Genomic DNA, 19,934 nt, shown 5'->3' on the forward strand with positions numbered 1-19,934 from the left:
GGGAGCGATTCTCTTTTCTAATCGCGGAATTTTGATGGCAAGAGAGAGTTTCCTCAGCTACCAAAACATCAATAATACTGACCCAGTGATTGCATGAAAAGTATTCCAATAGTCATACATTTACATATGCAATTATTTCATTAAGACATAAAGATTTCATAAAGTATCTTTTAGTCCGGTCGACGTACGGTAAAGAAAGCCACGAGAAAATGCAGTCCCTTTCGATAAATCGGGAAAATTGGTCGTTAATCGTATGAGAGAACTGGAGAACAAATGGTTTCAACCACACTACAGAGATAGTGTAAAGTAAAACTTTAACAATGAGGGCTTCCACGCGTTAAAGGGCGTGAGTCTCTACAATTTGGTTTTGAGAGAACTGATTCAATTGCACTAGAAGACAGTTTGTCGTCGCATTTGTTGAACTAGGGTACCTGCAATTGAACAAAAATTCGTGCGGCACGTCGCAACATTTTGGAGCTCAACATGCAAAGTGTATTTAAAGTACTTTTCATGCTTGAGTGAAAAATTCGACATATTTTCTGTCCATGGAAAACTCTTTCTTGATTGATGAAAACGTGCAATCTTTTGACCCTCAATCTTGGGTAGTATTGATATTTCGTTATTGGCAATGACTGTGAGAACGCCTTCTCGCACGCTAGCATCGCTTCCTTATTACAACGTAAGTTTGTCATAATTAATTGCTTATGACAGCTCTTTGTTCTTTGCTCTATTGAATCTCAATAATTCTGTAATATGAATATTTAAAAAATAATAATAATTTTCTCCACGAAACGTAAACCGGTTCGGAGAATTAACCATGCTACCGCCGTGACGTCATCACGTAGAAGAACGAACGCGCACAGCTGCGAAGCGATATGTCCATATGAGACGAGGTGTCGACATGTTCACCATCGTAAAAGAAAACAGCTAACAGAGGTACGTCCTCCCATAATCGGCAAAGCATGCAGGCAGTAAAAAGTTTAATTTCCTTTTTAGAAGCCATTTAAAATATACGTTTTTTAAAATTAAAGTGGAGTTAAAAGGCAATCTTAATTTAAAAGACCAAGGTCAATTCAAGTTTTTTAAAGATCACCATGGATTTTAATTATCTTAGGTGTACGAAGAAACATGGTCCACTTCTAATATTTCTGTTGTAAGTCATAAAAAATGCTTAGGTGTGCGAAGAAACATGGTCCACTTCTAATATTTCTGTTGTAAATCATAAAAAAAATGGAGTATCACTTTAAATTTAGTCCTGTGTTAACTTAGGAGACGACGTGGCAAACGCTGGTGAAGGCGCAGAGTTAATTCAATTGTACTCAACAAAATTACTCCATCATTTGTTTCCATAGCAACTTCCATTGTGTAACCTATTTATGCACTCGTCATCGACCAATCAGAAACGCGATATTCTTTTCAGTATATGTAATAAAGAAATAATTAAAGTGAATACATAATGAATATACATACATTATCATGACGAAAAGCTTCGATTGCTTATTCGAAGTTGGGTCTCTCTCCCTCTGGTCAATGAACGAGGGGTGCTTTCGATTGGGAAATCTGGATTTAGATCTTGAAATCTGGATTTTTGGACTTACAATCAAATAAAAAATCTGAAAACGGATTTTGTCGCAGATTTCCCATGCCAGGAAGGATTACGGAAATTAAAGGACGAGACCAATTCCAGGCGCGAAAATTATCGTTCTAAGATTCAAAGTATAATTATTTTCGCGCGAAGTCTTTTACTTGCAAATACCTTTTGTGCACGGAGTCACGGAATTTCAATAACTGATAAAATCTGTAAAGGACTACAACTTTGGATTTAGATTATTCAAGTTGTGGTGATGTGTGCGCAATTAAATGCATGATTGATCAAGAAGAAATTTCATGCCAAATCGCAGAAATGCCAGCATTCGAGTGATCGAGCGATCTTTCTACAATCAATTCCCAAATGACTTAAAGCAACACACTCTTGCATATACACATGGTGCGTAATATGTTGGACAAGAACTGTCGCATATATATAATATTAAACATCGCGCGCAATGTTGCTGCATGGGCACCCAACGAGAAAATGAAGTCAAGAGCCTTTGAGAGACATTTCTAGGCTCATTGTAATGTATGAAGACTGTCTAAAGAGATATTAAGTGCCAAAAATTGCAAAAATATCCCTTCCGAAAACGTAAGGGACCTCTTTATCCTAGTTGCGAATCTTTGAGGTGATATTTTAGTAAACAAAACTATAGCTGTTTAATTTGGCAACGAAGGTCCGAAATTCTGAAAAACAATTTGACTCTCCCCAGAACACTTATTTCACCGAAAATTATCGTTGGGTGCCCCTGTTGCTCAGTGTAAGGATGGAGTAGATAAGCTCTGAGAGTCTGAAACTGTACTGAGTTACTCTAAATGTCAATTGAGATTGAGTGCATGTAAATGCCGTGCCAAAAAGGAGAGCATAACATACTTCATCACTTTAACGGTCCTTGACTACTCAATGACAAACTTGAGAATCCTCCAAATATGTGCAGGGACCATAACGGCTGCTTCTGGGGCAATGTCAATGAATGCACTCTCAAACTTCTTTAGCGTAGAAAAGGATCACTGTGAATATTTACAATGTTTTGAATACCAAATTAAGAGACGCCAAAACCTCACAATTTAGTTGAGCAAGCCAAATGTCATCGCGCACGTACAAAAACACAGAAATTCTTGCATTCCGGCATTAATTTGTACTTCTGAACGACACCAAGGGGATCATGACGATATAAATGTCACCGCTGCCATTTCGCTGAAAGTTTGTTTTCATCGAAATAAATGTATATTTTAAATTGTGAATTTTTAAGCAATTGTCTCTTAGAGACACCTAAAAAATTCAGGAAGCGTCAAAAGGATTTGAGCTCATGACCATAATCTTTTAGGTGGGCATAAGCAACACGTTCTCGCCCATGAAGTCGCGATTATCCTGAAGTGTTAATTTGCTTTGAATTCACCAAGTATCATCGCGAATTTTGGATTGGATTTGAACACGGAGTTTCTACTCTATAGGAGGTTTTCACGTGACGTCCGTGCCGCCACCTAGGTGGACGAAAACAAAAGATCTCTCATTAGCTTCTCTTGTTCGTCCACCAGAAGTCGTACATTTCTCTATTGTCATTGGTGTCTCTAGGGGTTGGCTGAAAACGTCCTATACGAACCGCTTGTTCACCGCGTTTCCGCTTTACCACTGAAGATCAAGACACCGCCTTCAAAAAAAACATTTATTGAAGTCTACCATAGAATATCGCTGCTGAAGAGTAATTAGGCCTAAGCTAGATTAATAATCTGAATAATTTAGGACTAAGCTTTGATTTTAAAATGTTTAGCTTTGCCTTGAAATTTGGGAACCGACCTTTTGTAGTGTTTAATGTTGTTTGTTGGCAAGTGATAGTACAGCATTATCAAATAGTGTTTAAAATATCATTCCTGAGCAGCTAGCGGTGTGGTGGTTGAGTGGATAGGTGACGGATTCATTATAAACATTCCCAGGTTCGAGTCCAATGGCCATACACGTGGATTTTCTTTTCACACAAATATAACCATATCGAACTTTCAGTCTCTAAATTCGCGATAATGGTGAATTCAAAGCAAATGACCAATTCAGGATAATCGCGAATTCAAGTTCGAGAATGGGTTGGCATAAGAGGCAATTTCTTAAATTGTCTAGCTAATTGCGATGAGGATCACTTCTCCATTTCCTTTGTTTTTCTTGTTTGCAATTGAATGCAGTCGCGATAGTTGCAACGAGGGCGTTTGCTTTCTGATCTATTTCTACTGCAAAATGGTAAGGGCAATTGTCAATACGAAGTAGAACCCAGCACGCAATGGAAAAATTATCGAAAAGGGTGTTTTACTCGCATCATGGTTTTCTATAGCGAACAATGGATGATTGCCTGTGTTACTTGATGCGGAAAACCCCGGTGAACAATTAGAATTCAATTCCGTAAATTAGAAAACTACTTAATCTCATAAGGGCCACTCCACCCTATGTAACATGGATTGGGCAATGCAGTCTCATGGAGTTTCGTGAATACCTGTATGTTATGAAGTAAATATATCTTTCGCGATGTTGTCATGATCTCGGGCGGCTATTCTAGCTTTTCAAACGTGACAAAGTGTGCCAATTACCAAGCAATGAAACTGGGATAAGTGAAAAACCCTAAAGGCGGTGCCTACTATTGTTATTGCGCATACGTTCTGCGCATCTCGACAAACTCGGATTTCCTATCGATGATGCTTACTAATACAGTGATATTTTAGATATTTTCGCGTGGTTTAAAACTATCCGGAGACAGTATATATATCTTAGTACGTACTCTCGGTATCCAGAAAGAAAATTGGGGGTAACCATGCATTTTTGAGAGATAATTTAAACTTCAATTTGAGAAAGAACGCCATACATTGCTTTGTATTATAAAGCTTTTTACAATATTATCTTTGAAAAATGCGTGGTTACCCCCGATTTTCTTTTTAGATTTCAATAACACTTGTTAAGGTCTACAATTCCCGCATAATCATAAACCGGGGCAAAAATACCTTTGAATTAGTAGGTTTTCTGAGCCCGCGAGACTGAGCAACCCCAGCAAACCATTGTTTTAACGAAAACCGCTGGTCCGCAACCTGGTTCTGGTCATTGCTGTCTGAGGTCTTCCAGTATAAAAAACGTTCGACATGCAAGAATTGAGAATAAAAATTATCACGTGCTGACGTTCTTTACAAAAGCCAAAATTGGAAGCAGAGTATAGAATTCACATGCGGGGTGTTCAAAGTTACCGTTTTTCTCATTACAGGTGTATAGTTTCGTGGCGTTACCGTTGCATAAGGAGAATACCTTTAATTTTAACTAGTTTTCAACTTCATGAACATAGGCATATTTTAAACAATATTTGTTTTTCATTTAATAATTCATGGACTATTTGTAATACAATGTCACGTTATATACCATTTTAATCAGTAATGAATGAGGTTTACTGGGATATGTAAAAAAAAGTTACAAAGTAACTCCAATTTTTTTAAAAATAATGTATGCATACATGTAAGTTATGACAAAAGTTAAACATATGCAAATTTGGGAGAAGGTTAGAAGAAAATCCAGAACAGGGATTTTTCCTCCATTTCTTGGCTACCAATCACCCAAAATTGGTGAAGATAGAGCAAATGTAACATAAGTTACACACTATTATTGAAACTCATGTAAACTGATGAAAAATCAAGGAAAGAAATTTTTTTGGATTTTTTTTGGGGGGAGGGTATACAAACATGACAGTGGGTAAGGGGATGTTATACCAGGAGAATTGAGTGCCCCTGAACTTTCTAAGGGTTCTTTTGTGTGAAAATAACAATAATCCAACATTCAATCCTAACATCAATAGAAGTGAAAAAAAAAAAAAAAAAAAAAAAAAAATAAATGCAATTTTTTTGGGAATTTTTTATTTTTTTAGAGGGGCAGGATCTTTTGGGTATGTTAACATGGGGATGAATTTAGAGTGAACTAAAGAGCAAAATAAGCCTCGCTAAACCAGCACATTTCTTGTTTAGCCCAATTTACAACGTTTATTTGTGTATTATAGAAAGGTGTGCTTGCTGCCTGTCAGGAAAAACCCCCTTTTCTTAGGAGGAAACCTGATCCCTCTCCAATGCAGAGCCAAGCACTTAACAGAAACCTCGAGGGAGGGAGGTCATTCAGTTACAGTGTATACATGGGAACATGAGTACAACACATAATGTAATACCACATGCCTAATAAAAAGCCTAGTGGTAGTAATAAAACCATCACTTATGATACTCCGCAGAGTGATAAATAGCAAAACAATCTCTACCGGCAGTAAGGTGCATGTAGCACCCACACTGTGGGGCACTACAAAATGTGTTGACTCTCAATTCGATCTTATGTAGCTTATAGCACACCACACAATTTCTCCTCTCCAGTGAAGACCTTGGTAGATGTTCCGTCACAAAGGACCTTACTGGAGGGGGGACTGGCCTTTGAGTGCTGTGTGCTGGTGGTTGTTCTACCTCTTCAAAATCACACAGCTGTCTTACAATATCCTCTCGGAAATTAGTGATATTGTAATTCGCTGGCCGTTTCAAGCCCTCCCTGTCAGGAAATTTTGTCTGGTGTTCTTTGAATAAAATGAAGCTGTTGACCACAGACATGTCTATTAGGTGGAAGAATAAAGTCTTCCACCACTTCATGCACTTCCGAAGCACACTATTTGTTCCTAATATCTGGTCTGACCGGTCAACAGCATTCATAAACTTGTTATAATTAGAAATTGCACCAGGCTGTGGTACCTTCTTTAAGCTCCACTTGCCATCAATCCTAATTTTGCGATTGACCTCTGTCTTGACATTTGCATTGTCAATAGTGGTTATAACTGAAACTACTTTATTGTCTAACCACTGTAATGCAAGGCAGGGGCGGTCTCTTTCCCATCTCATACTTCCCCTAACCTTATTCTTGGCCCATTCCTTGCCATTTTTGAGATTTACCGGAAAATCTCTTCTTGTTTCTAGAGCTGTCCCGGTGGCAGCTACACCACGAGCAAACAAGTCCTTGAAAAGAGTAAGAGAAGTATAGAAGTTGTCTACATACAAGTGATAGCCTTGACTGAAAAGGGGGGTCATCAGCTTCATTACTACATCATAGCCAAGCCCATTTGCACTGACTTGCCGCCCTGCAGCTTTACCAATGTAGACATTGAAGTCAATGGTATAGCCATTTGAGCTGTCTGCCAGCACCCACAGTTTGATTCCCCACTTTGTGGGCTTGTCCTTGATGTATTGCCTAATTCCTGACCTATGTCTAGACTTAACCATGCGCTCATCAATAGCGACATTTTGCCTGGGTTGGTACAAACTCAGGCACCTAGTTTTGAAATATTTTACAAAAGAATCTACTTCTCTTAACTTGTCCGTTGCATCTTCACTAGCAGGGTCAACCACATGTAGCATAGCCATCAATGCAAAATATCTATGCCTACTCATTATACTCCTAGCCCACAAGCCGTGGTAAAGCGACTTTGTACTCCAGTACTTATCTACGCTGGAGCCAACCTTGACGATACCAAAATAGATGAGCAAAGCTATCAATCTTCTGATCTCATCACGATTGGTTTCTTGCCAGCTCCCATCAGGCAGCGCATAGGACCTATGTGAATTATCAGTTATATGTTCCCATGCATAACTATTAGTATGGTTTACAATAAAATCAATCATATCTACAGTAAAATATAAATTAAAAAAGTCAACTGCCTTGACCATCGTTGACCGCAGAAGGGGGACATCAAAATGGACACCAGGCGGACGGTCAGGAGTGAATGCCGGCAAAGCATTCCCATCGTCTTTATCATCATATGACTGGAAGACCTCTGGCACTGCGTCTCCCTGTCCTCCAACACAACCACGACCACGTCCACGTCGACGTCCCATTCCACCTCGTGAGCCAACTGCTCTTGTCCAACCTTTACTTCCACCTCCTTGGGCAATAGCAGGGGCAACAGGAGCTATGGCAAAAATAAACAAAATACTATTACATTTTGATATTTGCAAAACAATTCCCAATGTAGAACAAAAAAAAAATAAATGAATGTACAGTAACACGCTGTACACCTGGAATGGGATGGCGACGTACACGTGGTCTGGCCGCTGCTGCATCATAAAATGATGCAGAACTTAGAGGACCTAAGGAATACAAAAATAACTTATTACATTACCACATGGTTGAGGCACACACAATAATGTGAATACACATGTATGTCTTTTGTAAAAATTACTCATACAAAAATGAAGAGTAAAATATTAAACATTTACCTGAAGCAGCAGTGTCATCAGCATGACTGGGGCCAGGCTGAGGGTCCACTGTTGGGGGTGTAACTGTACAACACAAACCAAGAATTATGATTTGACATTTCAATCACAATTAAAATGTAACAGTGACAGTAACTTTGGATTCACATAAATGCATAATAAAATCAATAATCTCACCTGGAGAAGCAGCCACCCCCGTTTGATCATCTGGCCCACTATCTCCAGGAGGGGGCAACTTATCCGGCACGAAATCTTCGTCACTAAAAAGAAAATATAAATTATATGTTTCCCTTTGTAAATAGGTTTCAAACCCAAAGACAGAAAGGAAAACGGAGCAAGATTTGGACACAAAAAAGACGAACGAAACACCGATTCAAATGACGCGTTCCCTTAGCAACAGAATACGTTGCGTAGTAAGTTATAAGAGCGACGCCCTGATCGAATCCCTCCAGTTTGAAGCCAAAAAATTACATTTTTAGCCCACACTGCAAATTTTCGTTCACCCAATTGTGAAATCAAAGACTTTTTCACAAAATAATCGAGCCTTCAAGCTCATGAAGGCGATTTGAGTCGCATTCCGTCGTATTTCAGCGCAATTGGAGAACATGCCTATAAGAAAGCGAACTGATCGCTTACCTTGAATCGTCACTAACAAGGCCAAGTTCGCGATCCAAGTCACTCTCTTCATCGGCCGGAATCCCTCCTGTGTCTATATCGTCATCTGAGCCACTTCCAGCTTCCAAAACGTACTGCAAAATTTCGTCTGTGGTCAGAACTTGTCTGCAAGCACGCTTCGGTTTGGAGGCCATTGCTGACTCGATCGATAATAATGAATTTCAAAAGCGCGCTCGTATTGCTCGTATGACTATTCGATGAAACTCGGCCGTTGATTGGCTAATGTAAAGAACATGCAGTCTACCAAATTTGGATGGAAACGGAAGTAACGCCAATTTTCTACGAGTTTCTATATTTTTCCTGACCCGCTGGTCGGGTAAACTGCGCCTCTGGTTGAATTAATTAAGGAATAAACCACAAGTTTCTATGGTTTATGTAGGCTGATAAACCACGCGGGATGTTGGTAGAACAGGGGAGTGATTTACGAATTCTTCGAGTGTTTTTCCAACATCCCAAGTGTTTTATCATGCCATAGAAACCTGTGGTCTATTGCTTTTATATGATAATTCAGAAGACGCGCGATTTTTCCACGAGTTTACTGATACAATAAAACATTGCTGATTGACCAATCAGAGAGCGCGCATTGATTTGGTTATTATATCATGCAATATATCTGGCCACTTTTTGCATTTTATTGCATAATAATAAGTTATATTGTATTCTGGCTTGTTCTCTAGAAAAACGCCGCAAAATACTAACAATACTGGTCGAAAGTGGAAGGGTATCCTGATCCTGCAGTTACTCAAGAGTTCGCAGTTGATCGTCTCCCTGTTGCATCGAGAGATCAGTGGTGGAAAAGAGTGCCCTCATTAGCTCGATTCCGGTTTTTAAGTCCGTCTTATTGTTCCCTCTTCTGCGATAATTATCTTCCGCGAATACATTTCATTTATGGTTTAACAATTAGATAAGAATGTTGTTATGACTTGACTTAACTGATTAGAGTGCAATGTGAAGTACTAAGTTTCTACCCCCATATGAACCATGTGAGCGTTAGCCCTACTATAATGGAAATGGGCCCACACAAGGACAGAGAAAAACTCTGACCCGGGGTGGGAATTGAAAGAATGACCTTCAGGTTAGATCACTGCTGCTCTACCGACTGAGCTACAAGGTCAGACGGGAGCAGGCCGTGGGAACTGAAGATGTTAAAGTCACGGCAATGAACATGTACAAGCACAAGGAACGATTACGTTTTTGCAAACGTTGGACACGTAGGACTTATATTTGAGCAGACTTAACTGATTAGAGTGTAATGTGAAGTGCTAAGTTTCTTCCCCCATATGAACCATGTGAGCGTTAGCCCTAATGGAAATCTACTAATCTTCAGTTCCCACGGCCTGTCCCGTCTGACCTTGCCAAGATATAGGCTGGAAAGTCCACGACCGTGCTCAATCTGTTGTTTTGCGCTCATACACTATGCATGAATTACGTAACCAACACGTTTCTATTGGTTAGTTCCTCAGTACGGAGTAAACAACCATTGTGCTTTGTACACGGTTAAGGCCAAAAAAGACAACAAAACCTACAACAAAGAAATTTGTCGGGTTTCATAACCATTCCCCTCTCTTAACTATGTTTAAAAGCATCCCTGCCTGATAAATGAGAGAGCCCGGACAAAAAGTCTGAAGGTGGGTAGGGTGGGGGCGCGAGGTGGGGAGAGGGGGGTGGGAAGGGATAATTGAACCTGCACAAACGACGTTCGCGCCATTAACTCAGCAATCCGGAATGATTGCTTTATCTTAAACGTTTCAAAAACAAAACAATCGTCGAATACTTGTGAAGTGTTCACTAAACAAAATTACATTTGATGATAATAATGATGATGATGACGATGATGATGATAACGATAATAATAATAATGATAAATGCCAAAAGTGGCTCCTTTCACAAAACAATGAGATAGTTAAAAAATTCTACGGGCATATATAACGATTATAACAGTGTTACATGTAACGCAGAAACAACAAAGCGTAGGTGTCACCCGCATTGCTGTAAAAAAATACATTGCAGGAACAAATAAAGATACCATAATAATAATAATTATGAATTTTAGTTCAAGTGTGGGGCATTGATTTGGGGCGCTGTACATTGAAATCAACTCAAATCAAATCAACCAGAGAAAACTTCTTGGAACAGAGTGGAGAAACAACAAACTCAACCCACAAATGATACCAAGTCTGGGAATTGAATCTGGGCCATATTGTTGGTTTTCATTCACGTGATCAACAGCCATGTTTTTCAACGAAAACAAAAGAAAACGTTTGCATAACAATAGAGTTAAATTCCCGGAGGATTTGGTCGGGGCACCAACATGTCAGCTGTTTCTTTGTTTAGGGGCTCCAACATGGCGGTCGTGACGTCATGTGAAAACCGAGAATTGATGGGAAACGAGTGCTCTCACCACTGCGCCAGCCCAGACTCCCAAGCAAAGCCTTCATTTACACGGCTAATGGACCAAACTTAAAGTTGATTCATTTATTTCTCAAACAATAACAAAGAAAAGTCCACGACAAATTATGATTGAACAGAATGAAACTACAAACATTGAAACTGGTCAATCGAATGGAAACCATTGAAGTTACGGGTAGCATAAACTACTCAGACTGCAGAGGTCAGTGTTGGTTGTTTGAACAAAAGATTTCCAGCTTCCATATAATCATATCTATGATACCTCCAGCTTTCCCAAGATTATATTAGGTGAGCTTAAGCATGCGATCTTTTCGAGATGCGAACGGCAACCGTAAATGAATATTTCTCACGCCAGGGCAGTAGTGTCTTCCAGATTTTTAAACTAACCATCCCTAATGAAGAAAAGATGTTTAGCAATATAAATGTGGTTGTGTGAAGACAAAATAAAAGGGAAAACAGCTAATTTCCGGTTGTCGTCCGCATCTCAAAAGCGTCGTGTGCTTAACCTCCCGATCAGAAATCCTAAAACGGAAATATTTTGTCAGTACTTAAGTCAGCTTGTTGGTGCTCGAATGAAGACCCAATCAGTGACGCGAAAATTGGCCAAAGAACTGTGAAAAAAATAAAGTCCATTCTCTTGTCGTCAAGGCAGGTATCGGTAAAGCCGCAGCAGGTCAAGCAATCCCACCCTTGAGAGCTGGGTGAGAACCTGTGCTTAACAACCCAAGTCTTCTTGCACAGGCACCGGTAACTAAGGCGTGCACACGGGAAACACCAACAGATCTTCTTGATTTCCCTTATTTCAAGAGTTGAGCCATTGTCTCAGCTTTCTCTCTGTGAGCACATCAACACGTCTGCACAAAAGGGAAGACAAAAAAAAAAATGTACGTTTTCCCACACTTACATCTGCAGTTACATAGTTTCCCCGCGCTTGTGCAGACCACATGATTTCTCACGCATGAAACAAGAGGCCACAGCAGGCCCCAACCCTTCAAAAATATGATCTGTTTTGTAACAGGTACCCACTTTTTCCCGCTTTTGTTAACAGATTATTCCTCCGCCAGTGCAATGGAGTTTCGTCTTTAGCCATTCCATGTTTTCGCGCCCTTCGAACGGGCTCCGTGTTTTTTCGCGCTTTTAACAGGTTCGATATTTTTCTGCCCTTGCAATAGGTTACATTTTTCCAGCCTTTTACAACAACAGATGTCATGTTTACCGGTTTTTGTAACAGGTGTTCTGTTTTCCCGTCATTGTACAGAGACAGATTCATTGCCGGTTTTCCTATAACAATAACAGGTTCCATGCTTCCCACCCTTGTTTGACAACAGGTTCTCCGCTTTCTTAGTCTCCCTCGCAGCCGTTTTTTGGATGTCACGCAACGTTCCCCCAAAAGTACTTTTAGGAAAACGTTGCGTGACATCCAAAAAACGGCTGCGAGGGAGACTAACGCTTTCTCACCTTTGTTCAAAAAAAGGTTACGTGATTACTGTGCTTACAACGGGTTCCCGCCCTTGTAAATGATCCATTTTCCCCCAATTTGCAAAGGGTAACACATTTTCTAGCCCTTATTTGAGATTCCCTTTTCCCTGCTTCTGCAACGTGCTCCATTTTCATGTTTCCGCGTACTGGAAACAGGTCACATGTTTGAGTGGTGCGGGCTCTGAAGATCGCATTCTGTGCTAAAATTATGCAGCGCAAAATGAATTTGGCTCGAATTCTACTCAAGGTAATTCAGGGTCATTGATCATTCATTCTGCCGCAAAATTGACGTTAAAATCCTTTTTTACTGAAACTTGATCTGCACGAAATGGTTATGTTCTGGCACGCTGAGGAAAATTATAAAAGAAACACTCTGTTCCACGACTAAACAATAATCCATCTAAATTTCATAAACTGCGTGTTTTAATTTCTGAGACTCAATTTTCCATATTCATCTTAAATGTGCTAAAAAATGCTGCATTTTGCAAGCAGGATGATGAGAACCAGGCGAAGAAAAAGCTGCCCGAGTTTCTGCACTTGTACATGTAACATGTTACAGCTTTTCCTTCCTGTTATGTAATAACCATGTTCCTGATGCCTTACCTTTGCGATTTGAGGGTTTCGTTAAAGCCACTCAAGTTCTCCTCCAGAGAACCAAAAGACAAATCAATGAAGGGAATGTCCAGACCTTCGAAGATCTTCGGGGACTTCTACAAACAGACGCAGAAACGACACTCGGTTTGTTTTGAGCTCATTCGCATGAACGACAAAGAAGAAAAGTAAGGATGCCTTAAAGAAATGAATAGATCCTCGCACTTCACAGCCCAATATTTGAGCAACTGTCTCTTAAGGACGGTGCCTACCATCTAAAAGTTATTTTTGCTCCGGCCGGTTTATGATTATGCAAGAAATGCAGATCTTAATAAGTGTTATTGAAATCGAAAAAGAAAATTGAGGGTAGGTAACCACGCATTTTTCAAAGATAATTCATGATCAATAATTGTTAAAAGCTTTAAAAAACAAAGCATGACGATGTATGGCGTTCTTTCTCAAACTAAAGCTTTATTATCTCTGACAAATGCATGGTTACCTCCAATTTTCTTTTTGGATACTAAGAGTACTTACTAAAACCTACTTTCTCTGCACAGTTTTAAGCCGCGCAAAAATATTCCTGTATTAGTAAGCATAACCGATAGGAAACCCGAGTATCTCGAGATGCGCAGAACGTATGCGCGATAACAATATTAGGCACTGTCCTTAAAGTCACCTGAAAATTTCAGGTTACTACGGCCGTGTTTTCACGAGCGGTTTTTCCGGTCGCTTAGCGAGTGACAACCGGAAATTCCGTGAAAACAGTTCCTTTCCCAACTCGCTTAAAGTTAAGAGTGTCGGCAAATTTCAATAGAATTCTCATTAAATTTAAGCCACCCAACCAAGGTAGCTTAAGCGAGTTGGCAATTACTTTCGGCCAATGAGGAGTTGCTTGCGGTTATTCAAATCGGCAATACAACAGGCGTGCTATTTTTATCATTTTCATTATTGTATTGGCACGTGGTCTCTGCTCATTTTATCTTATCCGTGAAACACGCATCATTTTAAAGTTGCTAAAGAAGTCTGCAAACAAAGGAATAAGGAATAAGGAAGGATCAGGTTTTTGCAAACGTTGGCCGTGTAGCACTTTCATGTAAACAGACTTAACTGATTAGAGTGTAATGTAAAGTGCTAAGTATCTACCCCATATAAACCATGTGAGCGTTCGCACTACTGATGAAAATGGACCCATGAAAGTGCTACACGGCCAACGTTTGCAAAAACGTGATCCTTCCTTGTCCTTGTACATGTTCATTGCCGTGACTTTAACATCGTCAGTTCCCACGGCCTGCTCTCGTCTGATCTTGTAGCTCAGTCGGTAGAGAAGAGGCGATCTGATCCGAAGGTCGTGGGTTCATTTCCCACCCTGGTCAGAGTTTTTCTCTGTCCTTGTGTGGGCCCATTTCCATCAGTAGGGCGAACGCTCACATGGTTCATATGGGGTAGATACTTAGCACTTCACATTACACTCTAATCAGTTAAGTCTGTTCACTTTCAGGAATGTTAAGCGAGATAACGGCTGTCGTGAAAACACGGCTCTATAAGAGACTGTTTGCTCGAATTGTCCAGTAAAGTCAAGGATCACTTTACTCCTTCGTCTATAACCCGCAGTTCAAAAATATATATACATATATGCAAGTTAAGAGTGTCTCTCGAGCCAACAGCGCATCTCTGCCCCCAGGAGGATCCAGGATTCAAGTCCAAGCCTCGGCGAAATGTCATTCAGGGGTTGTCCGTCCTTGGTCCCTTCAAGCTGCATATATATATATATATTAAAAACTGAACAACGGATATCAGATTTCCAGCATTTTCATTTGCTCGCTGGACACAAGCTATCAGTTCATATACCTGCTGTACCTAATATGGTCAAGGTACGCATCAGCAATAAAGCGAGATAAAAACATTTTTGCAGCTCTGAGAAAAAATGGCCGACAAAAGCCGTTTTGGACCGGAATTGAGCGAGGAAGAAATCGATGCTTCAGTCGACGATACAAAAGTTGTTGATCCTGGATTTTTTAATAAAACAACCAATCTACTCGGGCTTGCTGGATATAAATTTATTATAACCAACTCGGCGCTACGCGCTTCGTTCGTTATCTATCACTTCATATCCAGCACGCCCTTGTAGAATAATCGTTAAAAATATATACAATTACATTCATTTCATTCGTAAAAATGACTTACGTACCTTTATTTCGCCCAGACTCTGCGTTTTTCGTTTCTTTCCTGATGGTCTTGCACCAAATTCCCTTGGACTTTCAGCATCACCAAGAACACTCTTGAGCAAGTCTTCAAACCTAAATTGGTTCACAAATCAAATAGACCTCTTTAGCTTGTACGTTTTTTTGTTTTTCCATTTCACACCACGTGATGTTACTCTAAGGAACAGTTTCTTTCAAATGTCGTCTTATGCACGTGTATATGTGCGCATAACTTCTGAAAAAACAAAAGGAAAATTCCCTTGGGAACATCACGTGGTCTGAAACATCCCAGAAGGCGCATGGTCCTCGAAATGTCTTCCGTCTCTACTTTGGACGTAAAACGTTTACTTGGCCTTGAAGGTAAGGCGTTTCTTAAGATAGCACATTCCTCGCCGGGAGATTGATGATCTCCATAGCAAGATCCTAGCGTTATGAAGGTCGAAGCACTATGTAAACTGATCACCTTTGGTTGTGGGACGATTTTGTCCGAAGGTGACTCAAAGATAGTTGGAAAACGTCCGAGTGCTCCTTTGCAGGAGTCAAACCTACGACCTCCCGATTACTAGTTCGGATGCTCTACCACTGGGATAGATGTTAACCCCGGTGAATGAAATGAAGTGATTGTTTTTATCGATGGCGACTCGGGGATAGTCGGCAAATATCTGAGTGCTCCGTTACAGGAGTTGAACCGACGACCTTCCGATTACTGGTTCGGAAACTCTAAAACTGTGATAGATGTTAACCTTGGTGAATGAAATGAAGATATTTTTACCGATCTTGACTCGGGGATACTCGGAAAAAATCCGAGTGCTACCGTTTGCAGGAGTCGAACCTACGACATTCCGATTACAAGTTCGGATGCTCTTCAGAGGAAGCGAGACAATCGGACTTACTGACTGAAAACGTCCAAATGGTGCATATAAATTTTTTTCCTTTCCATGGTTAAGGTCATGGGGACACTAGTTTAAAAAAAAACTGCTCCTTTGCATAAGTCAAACCTACGACTTTCCGATTACTAATTCGGATGTTCTACCACTTAAGGTCACCTGGACCGAAACGAAAGCCTTGCCGCGGCCAAGCTTTCAACTGCTACATCAGGGTGAAGACGCCCGCATCTAAAAAGTCCGGGCCAAAAGAAACATTTAAAGAACCTGGCCTTTTATTATGTCATGTAAGTTAAAAAGTTTGATTTATCAAAACGAATCCCTTTGAAGATACAGGGGTGTCTCTGCCATCCGAAATATGCCCGAGAAATTTCACGGTTGTTGAAAAACGCTCAAATTAATCTTTCAGTCTAGCGCCCCAATGCCCCTTTGTCTTCAAAAGAAAAATTAAAGAAAGACAGAATAGCTAACCGTTTGGATTCCATCTTCGCTTCTTCGACTGCAGCTTTCAGTTTTTTACTTGTCGTTTGTACAGCAGAGTCTGACAGAGCAAGGGTAGGTTCACATTCCACTGATTGCGTGACAGAGGTTGGCGTGACTGTATGCGAAGGCATGACATGTGACGTCTGCATTGACGGCGAGGTTGAACCAAATTCGGTAGAAACTGCATTGAAAACAGTTTTAAAGAAAACGATATCAACATAAATCAGTTGATAAATTGAACGAAGAAACAACGACAGTAAAGAGCCACCTGGCCCGATGTTAGCACTCCTGGAGACGGCGTACATCATCTTCAGAGTTGGATAGGTGTTCCAAAAGGGAGGATATTTTGCGCGCATTTCGCAACCTTAGAGACAAACATGGGGAGGTTCATTTAATTACATAGCTTCGTTTTGCCGACTGAGGAAAAAGAAAAGCTCTTAAACAAAGAGACTTGAGCAGGGAAAAATAATCGGGACCCTTTTTTTCTGCATTACTGCAACTTTTATAATTCTGCGGAATCTCATCTTCAAGCGTTAACTGCGAAACGCAATTTGGCTTCCATCAATCAAACTTCCGACGCCAAACCAAGAGTTGACCCCAAACCACGGATGCTGAAATCAATTGATGCGTGACATAACTTACCAATCGCCATCTTTGGTTCCTTCAGTACATATGTACTCGACACCGATGGAAAGTGATGAAATCTGTACGAATCTTTTCACTGAAGAACCTCTACAAAGATGTAAAAATAGCATTCGATCTGTGAACCAAACAAACACTCCAATTCACTTCTCGGAGGCGAAGTCGATTTTCCCGGCTATGTTCGGAAATTTGATTGATGGAAGCCAAAACGTAGTTTGCGCTTTGTGCTTGAAGGTGAGATTCCGCAGAATTATGAAAATCGCAGTACGACAACCAATGAGAACTTGTCGAGGAAAACTTGCCTTAAGTGCTGTAAATGGTTTTCAAGAGAGGGACTGACAAGCGTTGCAAGACAGCGAAGACGTTTTTTTAACCTGAAACTTTAGTTGCACTGGTTTAAACGCATAAAGTAATGATAGCAAAACTCATGGCCTGCTATTGAAGTAAAGGGCAGACCTGGCATCCCAGCTTTCGAACCGAGTCACAGTTTCAAGTAACTATCTGTCAGTATACCGTTTATTTCATCCAGCTGCTGTTGAATGTTAAGGTAAGACTCGTGCAGCTTGGTGTCCCTGTTTTTCTTCATCTTTGATGGCTCACACCTTAGCAAAGTTAAGGAAAAAAAAAAGAATTTCGCACAAACTTAATTTGCATTCTAGCACATTTTACTTCATCGAAATAAAACGACACCTTTCGGTGAACAATACCTTGAGGCCTTTCCAGCTCTTGCAACTTCCTCTTTTGTCATTTTCGCTGACTGCGTCCAAAGTAGCGGTGGAACAAATGATTCAAGCTCTTCTTCCAAGTAGTAGACATTTGTCTCAGCAAGAGCTAGGTCCGAGTGCAGGTAAGTGAGGCGAAAGCTGACGCATGCGTTCAAGACAAGTGGCCATGGAACATGAGTAGCGGAGAGACTGGGGCTGGGTGAAAGAAAGTCGATCTCATCGACGACTCGTTTTGCTCGCGCAAGAATCCACTGTACTCTGGTAAGAAAGGAAAATCGTCAAATACACTCTGGATTTTACACGAGATTTTTTTATTTAAAAAAAAAAAAATTTTGTAACGAGGGTGGAAGTGTTTTTCTAACAGGTGCGAAAAAGGCGTTTCGACCAATTTGAGTGTACCTAATTATCTCTCTCTCTCCTCAGCAGGCATTCATCCTTGATTTGCATATGACGTCACAGCGGTCATGTATACTGGTCCAAGAAAAGACTGGATCGAACCTAATGTTTTAACCATATGCCAAAGCCAGCGGCGCCATCTTGTTGGGACCACTTTCGCGCAAAAGCTTCGTATAAACAGCGAAGTTATGGATACAAAGGTAACCTCCTTCGATACTGTGAGGGAAAACTTTGAAAGTGGTTTTTTACAACATTGCCACATTGATTTCCTTCACTATGAACTTTTACGCTGAGGTCTCACGGTCGTCCTAACAAGATGGCAGCCGCTTTTCTCATATGTGCTCCACTTCGAACAATAGAGTGTTTTCAAGTGACGTCATGGCGGCCATGAAAAAGTTTTCTTTCGTTTCGGTGGAAAAACAAGGTTATCGATCACATGAGTGAAAACACTCTATAATAGATGCTCAATGCAGTCTTTCCAAATTAGTGCTCGTGTTTGACAAAGAAACGGCGGCCATTTTGGAGTCCCAGATGAATCGTCCTGATTGCGGGAGTGAAAACCAATAATTTTAATCATACTTCGCCACGAAAAGTGTTTTTGTCAATAGAGAGATTTGGCTTCGCGTTTACGCTAAACGACAAACGACAGGCTGCTGCTTGTCATAAATTAAATAGCTTGAAAACTCTCTACTTCTAACTTGTCTCTCCTTATTGATGATATTGAGCAAGGAATCAGCTACAATCAAACACGTTTCTTTGATTTTTGGGAAGACGCAAATTTCAATCCTGGCGTTTGCCGTAAACAAGACCCTTAAATCTCTCTTATATTTGCTGGTGATGCCCGCCTTGCTCGATGGCTTTGGAAAACCAACTTGTGGCTAAAATACAGAACGGGGTTTCTTTGAAGAACTTTGAAAAAGTCACGTACTATTTAAATTTCGTTTTTCTCATCGTTTTACAAAACAGTCAAATCCCGTACTAAAATGGAGTCCCAGCTAAAATGCCACTTCGGAAAATACCATAATACTCTTTGTTTGTCCCCCCAAATTTTGCACAAGCATAGTTTCCAGTTTCTCTTGGGACTTTACAACGGTCCCAAGAGAAAACAAAAACAATGCTTCTGCAAAATTTGGAGGGACAAACAAAAAGTATTATGGCATTTTTCGAAGTGGCCTATTACATCTGGCTTTGGCTCTGTACTCCGACATCATACATGCATGGACTCCCTCCGTTTGGGCGTACCCACTCCCTCATACGGTGTGGGATTAGATGTTATGTCCAGGAGCCATTGCACTTACCCTACTGGGGGGCTGTCTGTTCGCCTTAAACACAAAAAACATGCATGGACTCTATAGCGGCAGCAAGAGCCACTTTATTTATGTTTTCGGTCCGATCACGCTGAGGCTGCGCTCTTCGCAAGTCAGTCCTCAAGACCGTAAGAGACCTTTATGCGGAGCACAATCACTTTGCTTGTTTGAAATAAGCCACAGCAAAACACTGATTCCTGATTTACCTGTTGAGTAATCCAACAGCGTCTGGCGATAAACTCCGGGCGTACTCGAAACATAATTCGCTTTCGGTTTGCCATGTTCCTAAGTGAAAAA

The 19,934-nt window shown here is 40.6% G+C and overlaps 2 protein-coding genes across 2 annotated transcripts in view; both read right to left on the reverse strand.

Moving 5' to 3' along the window:
* Positions 1-5,281: 5,281 nt before the first annotated feature.
* On the reverse strand, positions 5,282-8,667 carry LOC138003161 (piggyBac transposable element-derived protein 4-like). Its single transcript, XM_068849127.1, has 5 exons — positions 8,482-8,667; positions 8,023-8,105; positions 7,849-7,911; positions 7,648-7,719; positions 5,282-7,541 (listed from the first exon to the last, which is right to left on the reverse strand). Exons 1-5 carry the CDS (start codon positions 8,652-8,654, stop codon positions 5,809-5,811), a joined length of 2,124 nt encoding a protein of 707 aa, XP_068705228.1. The 5' UTR covers positions 8,655-8,667; the 3' UTR covers positions 5,282-5,808.
* A 2,313-nt stretch (positions 8,668-10,980) lies between these two features.
* LOC138004089 (germinal-center associated nuclear protein-like) overlaps positions 10,981-19,934 on the reverse strand; it is a 49,643-nt gene continuing 40,689 nt past the window's right edge. Inside the window, exons 37-43 of the mRNA XM_068850492.1 lie at positions 19,844-19,922; positions 17,917-18,192; positions 17,723-17,811; positions 16,556-16,748; positions 15,188-15,296; positions 13,012-13,118; positions 10,981-11,783 (exon numbers count right to left, since the gene is read on the reverse strand). Of these exons, the coding sequence (XP_068706593.1) occupies positions 11,732-11,783; positions 13,012-13,118; positions 15,188-15,296; positions 16,556-16,748; positions 17,723-17,811; positions 17,917-18,192; positions 19,844-19,922 (905 nt within the window). The 3' untranslated portion in view covers positions 10,981-11,731. The remainder of the gene's footprint in view (positions 11,784-13,011; positions 13,119-15,187; positions 15,297-16,555; positions 16,749-17,722; positions 17,812-17,916; positions 18,193-19,843; positions 19,923-19,934) is intronic.

Source organism: Montipora foliosa, chromosome 5 (genome assembly GCF_036669935.1).
Source record: "Montipora foliosa isolate CH-2021 chromosome 5, ASM3666993v2, whole genome shotgun sequence".
NCBI classification, from domain to species: Eukaryota; Metazoa; Cnidaria; class Anthozoa; order Scleractinia; family Acroporidae; genus Montipora; species Montipora foliosa.